This window comes from Bolinopsis microptera, chromosome 11, assembly GCF_026151205.1.
Source record: "Bolinopsis microptera isolate Bmic1 chromosome 11, MBARI_Bmic_1.0, whole genome shotgun sequence".
Taxonomy (NCBI): domain Eukaryota; kingdom Metazoa; phylum Ctenophora; class Tentaculata; order Lobata; family Bolinopsidae; genus Bolinopsis; species Bolinopsis microptera.
This window is the reverse complement of record NC_087082.1, coordinates 12,769,422-12,785,939: the sequence shown is the minus strand read 5'-3', so window position 1 is coordinate 12,785,939 and position 16,518 is coordinate 12,769,422. Positions and strand designations below refer to the sequence as shown.

The 16,518-nt window shown below is 37.5% G+C and overlaps 1 protein-coding gene across 1 annotated transcript; it reads left to right on the top strand.

Annotated features, from left to right (window-relative positions):
- Window positions 1-2,168: 2,168 nt before the first annotated feature.
- LOC134823431 (uncharacterized) lies at window positions 2,169-12,542 on the top strand. The gene is made up of 6 exons (XM_063834890.1): window positions 2,169-2,297; window positions 3,939-4,412; window positions 4,573-4,678; window positions 4,914-5,107; window positions 5,304-5,450; window positions 12,386-12,542. The coding sequence occupies exons 1-6, from the start codon at window positions 2,240-2,242 to the stop codon at window positions 12,469-12,471; spliced, it is 1,065 nt and encodes a 354-aa protein (XP_063690960.1). The 5' UTR covers window positions 2,169-2,239; the 3' UTR covers window positions 12,472-12,542.
- Window positions 12,543-16,518: the final 3,976 nt, after the last annotated feature.

Here is a 16,518-nt window from a genome sequence, read left to right as displayed (position 1 = left end):
GTCAGATCTTTGTTTTGAGTGAACTTCAACCTAAATTCTGGGAAGTTTGGGGAGTGGAAGGGTCCAACAATGTTCGATGTTGAATTGAAAATAGGTATCCATTCTGTTATCTCATCAGTCAAATCATCTGTATTGTCACACTCGAATGATTTACACTTTTTGGATATTTTCTTTTCAGCTTTAGAACAATTTTTTGCCGTTCTCCTTTTTATAGTCTTAGCTGTTGGCTTTGTTGTGCATTTCTTGAAGATTTTTGCTTGGTAGCCTTTCTTGAGACACTTTTCAAACACTAGTGCCTTCTTCTCGCAAAACTTTTTACCGGCTTCAGCAATCATCAATAAAAGCAACAGGCCAAGAATAAGTTTTACATGTAGCATAGTCATTGTCCTATGAAAGTGGTTACAATTCAGAATAATCTGAACGGAATAAACTCGTTTCGAATTTGAATGTTTATTAGTAATACTTATGTTACTTACAATGCCAATTTAATGTGAAACAATTAACGGACCAAATATTTTACACAAGATTCCAATTCTGAAACGTTCAAATTATCATAACAGTCATCACAGTCTTCGATCTTGATTGGCTTTAAACATACATTCAAGTCTTTAAAATTATCTTGGCCAAGATTATAAAGATTAGACAGAAAAAAGTTGTCGATTAAAATGTTGACCAGTTAATGTAAGTTACGTTAAACTTTAATTCAAGTTCTGAGAATCATTTCACGGTCGATGCTTTGAATATTTGCAGTTGATGCTGCCTCAGTCGACTGGCGTAAAAGCTTAATTCAATATCATACGATTTTTAATTCGTAACTTCCAAAAAAAAACTTTTGTTAAAGAAGAAAAAAAGCATTTATGTAAGCAATGAAAGTACAAATAGCAACGGAGCTACTTTTACTAGGAGGAGAACAATCGATCGATTTAAAGAAATCTGAAAACGTAAAAATAAATTTACATTTTATACCCTCTGCCTTTGCCAGATCTATGCCAGATCTCATATAAATTTTTGTCTTTCAGTTTCCGTTATGAAAACATGTCATGCATTATTCTATTATTGTGCATTAAGAACATTATGTTACGTTAGCCATTCCGTTATAGAAGACCCTGAACTCCGAAATTATACAATTACTTCTTGTCTCGAATGAAAATCTGTCTAGCATGAAAATCTATCCTAAAAGTGAAAGTGATACCTACGATCAATTCGCTGTAGTTTACCCGTTATTCGATGTCTATACTGTCAATTAAATGGTTAGGAAGTGGAGTGTTTAAAATCATAAATATTCCATTTGTTCCTTTATAATTACGTAACAGAGGGAATCAAAATTTAGCACACAATACACATGCTCGTTTCATACTTTCATAATCAAGAATAATATTAGAATGTAATAAGCATGGTTCACGACAACATGGGTGTTATTATATTTCAATGATTTAATTTTGTTTAAAAGCCTTTTGCTGAGTGCTTGCCACATTTAAATTTACGACAATGACCGTCAATTCCCGTGAAAGTGACGATATGATCTATTAATATTTAGAACACAAGCTGAAGCACAAATCTTCAATTTCTGTAGGGCCGGGAGTCAGCATCTGAATATGCCACTTTATACTCGTTAAAGTTGGTATCACATTCATATATAATATGCCAGTGTACTCAATACAAATCAGCTTTTCAAGGACTGAAGCCCAAATAAATCAAGAGCCGATCAACCGCAGCCTGCCACCTGTGCCACAGAAGGGACAACCGAGGTCACGTGACAGTCGGTCTAATCACGCGACCGCCAATCCCACCACGCGACCCCGATTCGCATCATATGAAGTGGTGCTCATCCTGCCTTCATGAACAATTCAATGCATATTTGATGTTGGTAAGAATTATCTTCAGACGATTTTCCGTGTAGATCACTGGACATTTTAAAACAAAATTGAGCTTAGGTCACCTTACAAAAGCAAAAGTATGGAGTTTCAAATTTCCTATACCGTAGAAAAAAATCTGAGAAAACTAGCCGTATCAGGCAAATTAGTTTGAAAATATTATATTTTACCGATACGAAATCTAATTAAAATTTATCTGGTTTCTAAGGGCGACTATCATACGTAAAGTTGCCGTGATGAAACGAAAAAGATGGAATTATCTCACCTGCACCATGGTGTACCTTACCAGCTAGAGTGTGGCTCGCTACCAAATTTCGTTAAATTATAAAACTTTCCGCGGTCTGCAACAGTTTATTTTCATAAAGATGTCAGTGTTATATTTGATTGTCGTCTTTATAACCAACTTAACCCTCGCTGAGTGTGGTAAGTAATTAACTGTGTAATCAAAGTCAGTCCCAAACTATAAGGGACAAGCTTTGGGCGCCTTATCAGAATTTGTGATAAGAAATTTTTCTTGGCTGGTTCAATCGACTTCGTGAGCTGGCGACGTTAAATATCTTGCAGTTATCAAGATTAATTTTTACGGCCAAGTTAGGGACGCTCTAAACGTCCCTGCTAATGTTGAGATATTTGTTTTGGGGGATTTTAATTCAAAGTTGGGAAAAATGACTGCTTCAGATAAGGACTTTGGTTTTGGTCGTTTCATGGGTAAACATGGTATGGGTTTGCGCAACGATATGGGGGAAAACTTGTTAGACTTCTTATCAGAATTTGACCTCTTTGCCTCCAACACTGGTTTTTATCATCCTGCTCGACATACGACCACCTACACTGGCTGGAGGAAAGACTGGAGTGCCGGGCGAAATAGTAAAAAGACGATCCCGGTCTATTCTCAGATCGATTTCATCCTGTGTCGGAATAGGTCGAAGCCAATGCTACAACTACAAGATTCTAGATCTTATGCATACACCTTGACATACTCTGATCACAGATTTGTTGTCGCACTAGAGTAGACTTTAAGGAAATCTGTCTTTGCTATAAACGCCACTCCAAGTCATCCTTAAAGTTCAACACCTCTGAACTCACCTCGAACCCCACCATTCAGGTGAAATATCGTCAATCCTTAGATGATAACTTAAGTAACACTGTTCCTGCTCTGGATCCAAATTCAGATTTAAATTGCTTACTTGAGTCCATAAAGAATGCTGCAAAATCGTCAATTGGTGTCATCAGACACAGGAAAAGTAATCGCAGCGACGATGATGAGGTGAAAAACTTATCTTAATTTCACTCATGTGTCCTTAGCTGAAAAGGGAGCTAAAGACGATCAGGGTAAGCCAATTGCAGGGAACGAGCTCTGGAGAAAGAGTATCACGCTTGGCTCCATGCTTTGTAGTAAGGAGGACATCTCTAGAAGAATATGTCTGGGATATGCCTCGTTTAACAAATACAAGAAAGCTTGGAACCATAAGATCCCTCTGAGCAAGAGGCTACTGTTGTATGAGGCTCTGGTAGTATCCGTTTTAATGTACAATTCATCTTGCTGGGCTGCCCCTAAATCAGTGTTGGAAAAACTAAATATTGCTCACAGACGTCATCTGCGATCAATTTTGAATTACAAATACCCTCACATCATTTCCAACAAGAACTTGTATAAACGCTGCAATAGCGAACCATTGTCAGCTAAAGTGGCTCGTAGTCGGTGGAGGATGCTCGGACATGTACTGCGTGGGCCTACTGCAGATGGTCCAGCCTATTCGTCGCTTGTTTTTGCTGTTAACACCTTACAGCTTCAAGGGCGGCGTGGAAGACCGCAGTTAAACCTTTTCTCACTGATTCTACAAGACCTTAGTGTTCGAAAATTATCGTTGAATAATTTATGTGATTTTAACTATTTAACGTTAATTGCTCAGAATAGAGTTAAGTATGCAAATTGCATGACTTTTGTTTGAGAAATATTAGGGGACAGAAATGTTTACTTTGTTTACTATCTGTTTCTTAGAGCTTTTGTTTATATATATATATATATATATAGTTATCAAGAAGTGACATTTATGCACACAGGTTGGACAAGAGTACAACGAAACGAATTCGTAGATTACAACCTTGAGAAGACCCCACTACAAATTAAAACAGATAGTTTACTTGGAAGTGGAGATGTATCTAGGGTGTACTTTTACGATTCACAAAGCCATTATTCAGGAGCATTCGAAATCAGGTTCGACTCAACTCCACAATATTACATTCGCGGATGCAAAAGTCACACTGACTTTCCAACTAATCTGCCTTCACCAACAGACAAGATTTGGAAAATAGCATTGCTCAAAAGTTCGGAAACAATCAACGAGCAAGTCGGTAACGAAAGTTCAGCTGTCAGACTTGTGGTTGACTGCAACGGAGTGGAGGTTCTAAACTTTGTGTTCTCTCCTTCAACATGTCCGTACAATAACTGGGTCAGCCCCTATCTCGGGAGGCACGTGACTAAGATATGGTTCTATTCTCGTGATACTGCCTCTGATTACTACATGTCTCAACCAGGTAAGCAGGTATTGAGGTAACCCGATAATATGCGCTTTATTGCATTGGAAGAAAACAGTTTGTCAAAATACTGGTAGGGACTTGAAAACTAGATTGGTTTCGAATATTCATAATTCAAACTACAAGTATCACCAATTCAAATTAAGTCATTTTATTTTAGGGCCCTGCGGATGCTCAAAGATCAACAGTTCCACTTGGACAGCAACTGATATAAAGTACCACGTCACTGCTGGTAAAATCTTTCCAATGAAACCCACCACCGTCGGGTAAGTCGAGAAATCCATTCTTATTTCTTATGTGAAGACTATTTCTATAATATCTCACTAATTACAAATTAAGCGAAATCGCTTTCTGCGAGCAAAAAACCCCATTGTAATTTCTATAGAAGATTACAGCGTTATTTTTAAAACTGCAGATGTTGCTTCAAAATGTATTTTGGGCCATAGTGTACTAATGATTATATTGATTATTGACCAAGGGCTAAGTAACCAATACCTGCAGCCACAAAGTTATCAGAAACGGAGGCTCTGAGACTCATACTGTGAACGTGAGTGTGTTGGAGACAGTAATGGAGACGATGTTATTCAGTCAACCAGCCGGAGTAGCTGCTGGAACTACCTTTACTGCCAGTGTGCCCTTTATCACAACTGGAGAAATATCCTTAGCGTTGTCCGCTCCGTACGAATTTAGCTACGGTAAGCGTGTCCGTGTAATTGTATGTTTCATGATCTGGCAAAATGTGAGTGAGCTATTGAATCTGCATATACTTATAGATCTGATGTGTGTCATACTATTACTACACATCAGCATGCACTAGAGTTCGAAGTTTTGCTACAACCCAAATACAGACACGAAAAAATGATTTTAATTCTTTCTTTTCGCACCCAACAGGAAAAGAGAAATCAGTTGAAAAATCATTGAAAATCGAATTTGAATGCAAAGGACCGGCTGGGAAGACCTCCACTTGCTCTGTCGTCATTATCCAGGAGCAAGCTTCTGTTCCATACACTATGACATGGACCAATAATAATGATCAAGGTGCGTTATCTTGTAACTCAATTCACGTTATTGGTTTTAATTCGCACGGTTCGCACTGTGCATATTTCAGATTGTTAGCAGCAGTGGTGAAACGACAAACGTATCTGTAAGAATAAGAATTTCTCTTCTCATTTTAAACTTTCATTTCGCCACCTTTTCTTAAGCTCTCTTATCTTTTTTAGATTACACCTTTATTTCAACTTTTTATAACGGTTTTTTCAATCATGTACTATAATGCTTATCTAAGATAATTTTTATCCGTTAAAGTTGTGACTTTTTACCCGTTTTTCTAGAACCTTCCTAACGTCTATGCTATTCATAGTTTAACACGTACATTTTATTTACCACGTGATAAGTTTTTACCGGCTACAATTTAGCTGTGCACATATTTATCGGTTATGTCGAGTATCTTAGGGTACTTTTCTGGTTCTCCGCCACAACAATCGGATAATAAAAGGACTTTATCTGATGTAAGTGCTAGTAGTTCGCCCTCTGACATGGATGCTCCAAAACGTCCGAACCTAAACATCTCAGGCTCTCCTATTGAGACCGAAGAGCAGTCCATTGTTAAGCTAATAGAAACCCTGTATAATAACTTTTCTAACTCGACTGTTTCCAGACTTGACGCAATCTCCAGTAAATTAGAAAGTTTCGATTCTAGATTAGATACGATCACATCAAAACTCGATAGGTATGATTCCAGAATGTCTAGTATTGGTGAGAGAGCGGGGTCACAACAGCTCGAACTCACAGATTTGTCAGACCGTGTCATTTCCTTGGAAAACCTAAATATTGAGCTTGAGGCGAAACTAGATACACTCTCAGGGTCAAACTCATTAAACATAGAGTCAGGATGGGAGCCAGTAGGTTCTCCTGAGACCAAAATTGCTTTACTTGGTGATTCCAATTCGGGGGGGAAAATTAAATTCGGACAGGGAAAGGGAACTCTAGGGGCCGCCTTACCGGGATCTGATACCTTTGTAGCTACGGTCGAGAATTTACCAGAGCCAGAATCATATAATGGTATATCTGATCTTATTTTAGCAGTAGGCACTAACAACTTAAAGTTAGATTCTTGTGTCCCGGAAGATTTGGCTAAATCTACTTTCTCCTACATAAAGAAAGTCAGGAAAGCACTTCCTTCATGTCATGTCTTTTGTCCCGGGGTTCTCCCATCTACCTCCCCCACAATCAACACCAGAATCACAAAATATAATTTTTATTTGAACGATATGTGCCAAAATTTGCCGAATGCATCATACGTAGATATGAAAACATTCCAAAGCAACAACGGCAAGCTGCTACCGAAATTTTCAGTCGGAAACTCGGACTCTTTTCATCTAAACGAAGCCGGTTTGAAGGTTTATTTTAGCCGGTTAAAATTTGCCCTAAGGGCCAGACATGGCCTCCCAAATATCAAACGGGTCCAACGTAGGTCAAGTAATTCTCCGACAACCTCTTAAAACCGGTTGTAACTCTTATATCACCCAGTTATTTACTAATCGTTTAAATTGGTATTTTTTATTTATAGGGCGTTTTCCCTGTATTTATTAAGATTTAGCTTACGAGACCCCTTCATTTTTAAACATTTAACATCTGATTTACTGCTTAGTATTTGTACAGCGTGTGCCTATTCTTCAGGTGGTGGTTCATTGGTTCCGTGGTGTAGGAATTACGTGGTTAGGGCTTATTATCACTTTATCATCCGCTATCAAGCGTGCGTATCTCATTATATTATTGTGACCGCCAGCTTTATGTTATTGTATCCGTCAGCTCGATACCATTAACCTTATTAATGCTATATTTGCTCCATTCAGTCGCTTATCCAGTTTAGGTAACTTTTTATTCATAATTTAATCCCCTCTCATTATTACACCTGTATATTACCGACTTCGAGAGAACCAGTTCTAAATTCTGGTTACTGTATGGATGTCTGATCCAATATTATTTTATTGCTGCAGATCCTTCTCCACGTGAGTCACATATTTTTACCACCGTTACCTTGTTAAAAATGGTTATATGTACTATTACCAGGGTCCTTTTGACTCGTCCTGATTTTTAGTGCAGTAAAGTTATTCATTAAATAAAAGTTTTAAAAAATTATATACAGGCTATGCCATCTAAAAACCACAAAAAACAATTCTGTTCGGTGTATAGCTCTAACCTCTCCACATTATATTGAGGCCATTTTTATTTTGTTCTAGATTTTCTGATCTTCTACCTGTTACATTTTCGGGTACACTGTCACAACTTCTCCTTGCGACGCGTTCACTCATGTTTCCTAGGTACAGTGTGTTTTTCACCTTGCTACCTCGTCACCTCAATAATTGGTATTACTATTATTCCGATAATAACTGTTATAATAAGGGCGGGGCTAGTTTAGGTTGTAGTACAAACATGCCGTATCACTGTAGAGTCGATTTCTCTACGATCGTTTTCCGTGTTTCTATGTTGTGTGTGCATGTTTTTTGTGTTATTGCCATTGTATATTCTCACTTTTTCACAACACCATCACCTTCATTTCTGGGGTTTAATTTAGGGGGTGTTAAGAACTACACCAAGGAAGGATGGGGCATTTTTCAGATTAACAATGACTCCGCAAAATAACAGCAATAGTGGGTTGGCATGCCCAAAAATCGGTTCTTTCAACTGCAATGGTATGGGAAACCCGATTAAACGTAATCTTGTCCTAAACTGGTTAAAAAATAAACCTGAGAAAATTATTTGTCTTCAAGAAACTCATTCAACTCCTCAAGTTGAGAGAGAGTGGAAAAATTCTTGGGACGGGGAGATAATCTTTAACCATGGTACTTCAAACTCAACCGGTATCGCCCTACTTGTTAAACCTGATGCTTCGAATCTCACTATTATTAACCATCGTAGCATCAGCCAAGGTCGCGCGACCCTTGTAGAAATAGAGTACGACTCTCTCAAATTGTGTTTGGTGAATGTATACTGCCCAAATAATGACGATGTGTCATTTCTTGAAAACATATTTTTAGAAACTCTCAGTCGTTCACGAGATGATCAAATAATTTTTGTGGGAGACTGGAATACAGTTCTGAACAACATGTTGGATAAGCAGGTGGGGTCCGCCACCCATGCAAATAGTCGCTGCCAGAAATTCATTAATGATTGCATTAGCGACTATGGGTTTAGTGATATTTTCCGTCTTAACAGAGGTGCTGAGGCACGGGTTTTTACTCATTTTAACAAAAAGTACAAAACTCAGTCTAGATTAGATTTTTTCTTGATCCAAGATAGCCTAGTCAACCTACCTGTATGTGATACAGAATAAGTCATGGCTATAAATCTGATCACAGCTACATCTCGCTATCCCTCCAGGGCTCTACTATTGCACACGGAAAAGGATATTGGAAAATTAACAACTCAGATCTCCTAGATCAAAATTTTATTAACGAAATAAAGAAAATCATTGACAATACTAAAGAAGATAGCTTTGATTCTTACGGGGGTCTTTGGGACGTTATAAAAATCAAGATAAAACAGTTCGCAATGACTTTTGGTAAAAAGAAGAAAAAAGAAATCACAGTGAAAAAAGAAAAGTTAAAAAAAGATATTGAAGATTGTAAAAAAGATTTGAACCTAACAAACTGTACGATACTACAAAAGAAATTATTTGAAGCAGAATTAGATTTAAATCATATTATAGATCAGGAGGTGAGAGGTGCAATTACTAGATCACGTGTGCAGTGGACAGAGGAGGGGGAGCGCTCGACTAAATATTTTTTTGGACTGGAAAAATCAAACGGCAAGAAAAAAAGTATTAGTAAACTGATAGACATCGAAGGCAATGACCTCACGGACCAGGAAAACATCTCTAGTCACGTGGTTAACTTTTATCAGAACCTGTATAACTCAACTAACCCATCTCCCACTGAGATAGATAATTATGTAACCAGCAGCGATTTAAAGCAAATCCCACAAGAAATTACGGAAACTTTGGAGGGGCCTATCACGTTGCACGAAATGGATGCTATTGTCAATAAGCTAACCAACAATAAATCTCCAGGTTGGGACGGGCTTTCTGCTGAATTTTACAAAACTCTTTGGATGGATATCAGGCAGATCATGTATAACTCCTATTTAGAATCTATTAACAGGGGATGCTTGTCGCCTCGCAGAGAATAGGTATTCTTACCCTTATTCCCAAGCCAAAAAGCCCAGTGGAACTTAATTACATAAAGAATTGGAGACCTATTACTCTGCTTAATATTGACTATAAAATCTTCACACATATAGCTAAAAATAGGATTATGAAGGCTATCCCTAGCATAATCAGCAATACCCAGTTAGGCTTTCAAGCGGGCAGGAGTACAGCAGATAATCTTATTCTCATGTCAATGGTTCTGGAATCATTTAACAACGACACGGAACAAGAGGGCCTCCTATTACAGATTGATTTTGAAAAGTGTTTTGATTCGGTAGAACATAACTTTGTCTTCAGTACTCTTGAAAAATTGGGTTTCAGCGAATACATTATTAAACTGATTAAAGTGGCTTTTCAAGCATGCTTTAGCTACGCCAATATTAATGGGTTTTTAAGCTCGCCTATTTATATTCTAAGAGATCTTCACCAGGGTAGTCCACTGTCTCCTATTCTCTTTCTTATTGTGGCCCAAACTTTCTCGAATAAAATTCAGATTAATCCTAATATCAGGGGTCTTAACATATCAGGTGTGGAAATCTTACAGAGTCTCTTTGCAGACGACACTGATCTGTTTCTAAAAGCTTCAATTGAAAGTGTAGAGGCGGTTATGACAGAACTCAGAACTTTTGCTCAGTGCTCGGGGTGTAAAGCTAACATCGACAAAACTAGATGTATTCCTTTAGGTCGAGCTCGTCTTAATACAACTACTAGAATCCCTTCAAAGTTTATACGGCTATGATTTTATAACAAACAACTTCACCGCTTTGGGTATAGTTTATATGAACGATGGCTCACTGATGGATATTGTCAACAGTAATTATAATGATAAATTGATTAAGGTTCAGTCTTGGATAAACCGATGGAGCAAGAGGGATTTGACGCTTATGGGTAAATGCACAGTCATTAAAACCCTTCTCTTTTCCCAATTAACATACCTTGTTTCTCCTCTCCCTCGACCGGATGCTTCCTTTATCAGAATCTTTGACACGGCTATTTTCCATTTTCTTTGGGGTTGCAAACGCGATGAAGTAAAACGTGAGATTATTACCCGAAATAAGGAACATGGAGGCCTGGGACTTTTTTATTTATCTGATTTTATTATAGGTCTTAAAACCAGCCTCATATCCAAGCTACTAAACAATTCCTTTCACCACACTTGGAAAGATATTATGATTATGCAACTGAAATTTCCTGACCATATCACCATCTCCGTAGAAAACGGTCTCGCTAAAACCAACTGCCATTTTACTCAAGACGTCCTTAATTGTTACACTGAGTGGAAGATAAGTTCGGTAAATGCAGCCTTGGGTTCTATTGATCACTGCGTGTGGTACAACCAAGCAATAACCGACATCGGGGCCAAACTTTGGAACAATCATCTGATTGATAAGGGAATATTCTACATCTCAGATTTCCTTTCTATAGACCAAAGTACAATCCTTAACTACGATATGTTCATTAACAAGTGGGAGTTGTCTCCAAATACTATTTCCAAAACTGAGTACTGTAACATTATCATGGGGATACGGAGATATAACTGCCCCACTATTAACTCAAGGAATATTGAGTTTGTTGACTCAAATATAAAACTTAAATTTTTACATTCTGTAACTGGACAGGTGAAGGGAAGTAAAATTCGGGATAAAATGTACGACTCTATCTGCCCAAACGAGCTGTCCCCATTACGTCAATGGGTTATTGACCTAAATAATCAACCAATAGAATGGGTGGTCGTTCTAAGCAACCTATTTTTCTTAGTATCTAAAAATTTTAAGTTGATTCAATTTCAGTACAAACTTTTAATGAGGATCACGACGTGTAGATACATGAGACACAAAATGAAAATTGTTACAGATACTCCCATGTGTAGCCTGTGTAACACATATTTAGAAACAATTCCTCATATCTATCTCCATTGTATCCACACAAATAGCTTCATCACAATACTTGAAGACTTTATAAAAAGGAAAATCGATAGAAATTACAAAGACCCCAATAAAATTAATTTTATAGTTTGTAATCACAATTCACAAATTATAAATTATTTTAATATTGTTGCCAAATGGTACATTAGCAAAATATTTCAGGCAGGGGACATGCCGATCTGGCAGGGGTATATCAAACTTCTTAAACTTTCACTTACAGGAGACAAAATAGGTCACAAAAGTTCTATTGTGTCGATCTTGGCCGATTAGGGCAAATTGTCCACCCCATCTATATTGCTGTCTTTGTTATTTATTATCAATTGTTATTTATTATCAATGGTTATTGTTACTATCTTACAGTACTACTAGCTGTTTTTTGTAGTACATGCCCTGTTTTCCTTCCATTCCTAAACTACCTTACAAGCTCTTCCTCTTTTACACCCTTTTCACTCACTTCATTTCACTCATTCACTTCATATCTTATTACCATAGTATCTGCCAAAACCAACATGGCCCATGTGGAAGGGGGCCTTGACGTTGTTTACCACTTGGCCCTGCATCCCAAGCTGACGGTCGGCCTCCACTCTCTAAAAACATACCTTCAGTGAAGGAAGATGGTCAGCAAATAGCGATGCTAGGGCTTGGTGTGAACAAATCTTGACCTACTTTCACACCTTTGGGACGACTCTCGCAAATGCGAGAGTAATGACCCCGGGGAGGGCCCCATTGGTTTTAGTAGGTTGAATATTTAATTTTAAAAAAAAGAAAAAAAAAGAAAAAAAAGAAAAAAAAGAAAAAAAAAAAAAAAAAGAATAAGAATTAAAAAGGTATCTTTTCAGCATGCACCTGTGAAGTGAAGGGGTTATACAAAGGAGTTGCTGCCAATAGAATGGAAGTAATAATCAACGAAAGTGTAAAAGTTTAACCAGCTCAACTTGATTCGAAACGCGATTGCAGTTCCAACAAAAGTTCACTAGATGATTCTATTTATTACTATTATCACAGTGCTGGCAAGCACGACCGGTGCATTTATTGTGGGTATACTATGTACCCCCTTTACTATTATACCCCCTTTACTATTAATATTATACCCCCTTTACTATTATACCCCCTTTGGTACACGTTACAAGCCTCTTTCGTGCACGCGAAGCGTGCACTCCGGCCGGAGGCGGCGGCCGAAGGCCGCCGCCTCCGGCAGGAGTTTTTCAGGCATTAAGACTCATCGGAAGTCGTTCAGCAGATTTATTTTTAGTTCAAAACATTCTAATTTGATGTCAAAGATGACAGGAATAAAAAATAGTTATGTTGAGATTTTTAAGAAATTTGCATAAAATACTCGCCAGCACTGTTATACGAAATTCGGTAAAAAACCCAAAATCGCCATATTCAGGTGCCTTAAAAACCATGTTAAAATCGAGTTAGAGATCTGAAATTTTCTAGGGCGTCTAGACGTTGACCAAATCGACTGCAATAAAAGTTTCAGGTTTCAGGAACATCGGGAAATAGGTTTTCTAGAACCCCTGTTTTACGACAGATTGTCGTGACATATACATACAGATATACATACCTATATATTCAGGGATAGACGCTTTGCCTGTCAATTGTAACCTGTATTTAAGTATCCATAGATTCAAAAGTATAAAAGATACAGCCATTTCCGACCACAGGTCTTGCAAATAATTATTTACACTTTAGTTTACATTGTATAAAAAATTATTTGACGTCATAAACACCCCTTGATGACGTCATCAAGTTTACTGTTTTTAAAACTTGATTTTTGACAAAGTAATAACTTTTAAAATTAATTTTACACCATTAAGGAGTAATTTAATTCAAAATCTGAGGAAATTTTCACCTTAGATAATTGTTCAAGCATTCTGAAAATCTACCAGAAAGTTTTTCTAGCTTGCTCCTTCATAAAGATATTCGTCATTGAAGTTTGTGCTTTTTTGAAGAATTATTTTATAAAAACATCAATTTTGCGATTTAGTATTCTCTTGTGTTGGGCCATGCCTTGGGTTGTGGAGCTCAGTTCTGCTTCCTATAGGTATAAATTGTGCATTAGGCTAGTTTTAAAGTTGAAATTCGAAAAGTTGCACACGTGGGGACACGCCCAAATTGATAGAAAATTGCTAAAATCACTGAAAATTGCTGTTTTCGTCATTTTCTGTCAACTTTAGAGTGCCGTTTTGATTACAGTTCTTCTTGAAATACTTTGAAACTTTGCATGCTTATCAAACTATATATAAAACAATTACATGCAAAACTTTACGGCGATTCAATATTGGATGCGCACGCAACGTCCGCTCAAAGTTTGCACGTGCGAAAGGTGAGAATTTTGCTCATTCGTGATTTCCAACAAATTCTGCTTTGCCATGACAGTTTAATGTCATTATATATGAATTTAATGCCAACTTGAATGAGTATTAAGTGGCATATTCAGTCAGTGATCGACCGATATGCTTCCCTAAACACAAGGAAATGTTTTTAAAGGAAAAATTTCGAAATCGTTGAAACTTCCTCCTTATTAATGAAGATATCAGTTTATATTTCGACTTTATAAAGTACCCTGACATTATAATCAAAAAGAGATGATATTTTACCAAAACCCATAATCATGGGTAGAGTGGACCGCTGCCAGTGTCTCTCTTTCCCAAACAAAAGGAAATGATATTAATTTGATTGACCGTTCTCAAATGCAAAATGATACCGAGAATGAAATCGGTCGCTCGCTTTTCCCATTCATTTACAATTGTAATAGATTAAGAAGAACTGCCCAAAGGCAGCTGTACTCGGCAATAAAGATTCAATAAACTTCAGCTTATTCAATAAGTTATAACTACCACCCTTGTCCCTTACCCCGAAATACTAGGTATCGACCCGAACGCAACCCAAAGAGATTTTTACAGCATCTGATTGATGTAATCAATCGAAACTAATTTATACAATTCGTAAGCCGTGAATGAATGGGAAAAGCGAGCGACCGATTTCATTCTCGGTATCATTTTGCATTTGAGAACGGTCAATCAAATTAATATCATTTCCTTTTGTTTGGGAAAGAGAGACACTGGCAGCGGTCCACTCTACCCATGATTATGGGTTTTGGTAAAATCATCAATATATAATAACTATAGTTCTACCAATAAAACTCTGTGGGATAGTAAAATAATATTTAAGGGATAGACGTATTATATATATTATATGACAGAGTTTTAATTTTTACTCAAAACTTTATATCAATATAAGCGTTGTACATACTATTACTAGCAGCAACCCGTCTAACCCTATAGTGGTGTCAAGACTTGAGAGACTGAAATAAATATTACCTATTTAATTTGCGTTTTTGACACCACTTGGGAGTCCAAATTTTGGCACTAAAATTCTTATTCCTTGGCCAATTTTTTATTTTTGTTTTTTTCATGCTGATTTGAAGGCCATTAAAGCATTTGACCCAGTCAAAAATGTTTCAATTGTATATCTTTTACGGTTTTTGCGGGAAGTTGAGTTAAAGTTAATGCTGTGATGTCAGTAAAATGGCACGGATCCTTATATATATATATCGTCTCGCTTTATATATACTTATAGTAAGATTGAACGGGTGATACTCGTAAAATATTTGTTTCAAATATAGACCGTCGATGAGTCCAACTCGGCGCGCGTCTTGGTAGGCCGGTTATAAACCTACAAGTACAAGTATAGCTTACTTTAACACTCCCACAGCTTACTCAGAACGGTCAAAATCTAATTGCGGTCCACCCAGAAAGCAGTTACGTAATATAAAATGGTCGATGTTCAATAATTGCATAGCAGAATTTGATAAATATACATATCACCGGAGACTCGCGGGCGGAACAAAATATTGCACGCGCACGCGCGTGCAATATTTCATATGTCCCCGAGGGCGCTAGCCCGAGGAGGACATATTTTCGTATAGCACGGAGGGCCCATCGGGCCCGAGTGCTATACGATTTTTCCGCCCGCGGGTCGAGGTGATGTGGATTATATCCACCAGCGTGAGCTTTTTCTTACAGATATTATTTTTTACTTTAGTTTCTTCAAGAGATCCGTTTTTAATTTAGTTTCACTTTTACTTTCAACATGTTTCTAATACGATAGTTCCGCCCTCGAGGCGAGGAATGATATCGTGTATATCCATTAGCGGGCGTTTATCACGAAGCTTCAGTTTGCATCAATCACAGCAAATTTTAATTAATGTACAAGATTTCAGAAAAGTTACGAAAAAATCATGTTGCTTTTGGTTTAAGATGTAAAACAGGCCAAAATGACTGACTATAAAACGAAAAACCGGCTGCTATCAAACAATGTTTCAGCTCATTGTTTCAGGTACATATTTTAATGTAAACGATCAAAATATAGGCCTCTCTCCCTCTCTCCTTCTCTCCCTCTATCCCTCTATCCCTCTCTCTTTATCTCCCTCTCTCCTCCTCTCCCTCTCTTTCTATCCTACTCTTCCTCTATACTTCTCTACCTCTCTCCCCTCTCCCTCCCTAGAACCAGAACAAGCACCACCAGTCGCCACAGAGCCCTCTACTACCAAGTTAGTTGTCATTATCATGTCAGTTACCTGGGTAACCAGGGTTACCCGGGTAACCAGTTACCACAGTTTCTGTAGCAGCTACTGAGTGGCTGGACACTTAAAAGTAGTAACCCAGAGAGCTCGAGATCACAGTCTGATCATGGACATTTAATATGAAAGTTAAAGATCAAATTCATAACATCAATTTAAATGGCAGTTTCAAAACAAAAACAGGGCAACATATCTTTCGGGAACACAATAGAATAACACGTAAAATTTCGGCCTACATTTCAAGATTTGTCGACTGAACTAGTGAAATGAAAATGGTAAACACAACTGAAATGGTAAACACAAAACAATTATCAATACTATAATAGAGATCACCGGCTTAGAATTTAGTCTGGACGTCTCCACGAATTTGGTAACCATAGTAAC

Excerpts from the sequence above, each read along its gene's own strand:
- LOC134823431 (XM_063834890.1), top strand. The coding sequence starts at position 2,240 with ATGTCAGTGTTATATTTGATTGTCGTCTTTATAACCAACTTAACCCTC. Across the intron at positions 4,413-4,572 it reads TTACTACATGTCTCAACCAG|GGCCCTGCGGATGCTCAAAG; the intron begins GTAAGCAGGTAT and ends ATTTTATTTTAG. Across the intron at positions 5,108-5,303 it reads TCCGTACGAATTTAGCTACG|GAAAAGAGAAATCAGTTGAA; the intron begins GTAAGCGTGTCC and ends CGCACCCAACAG.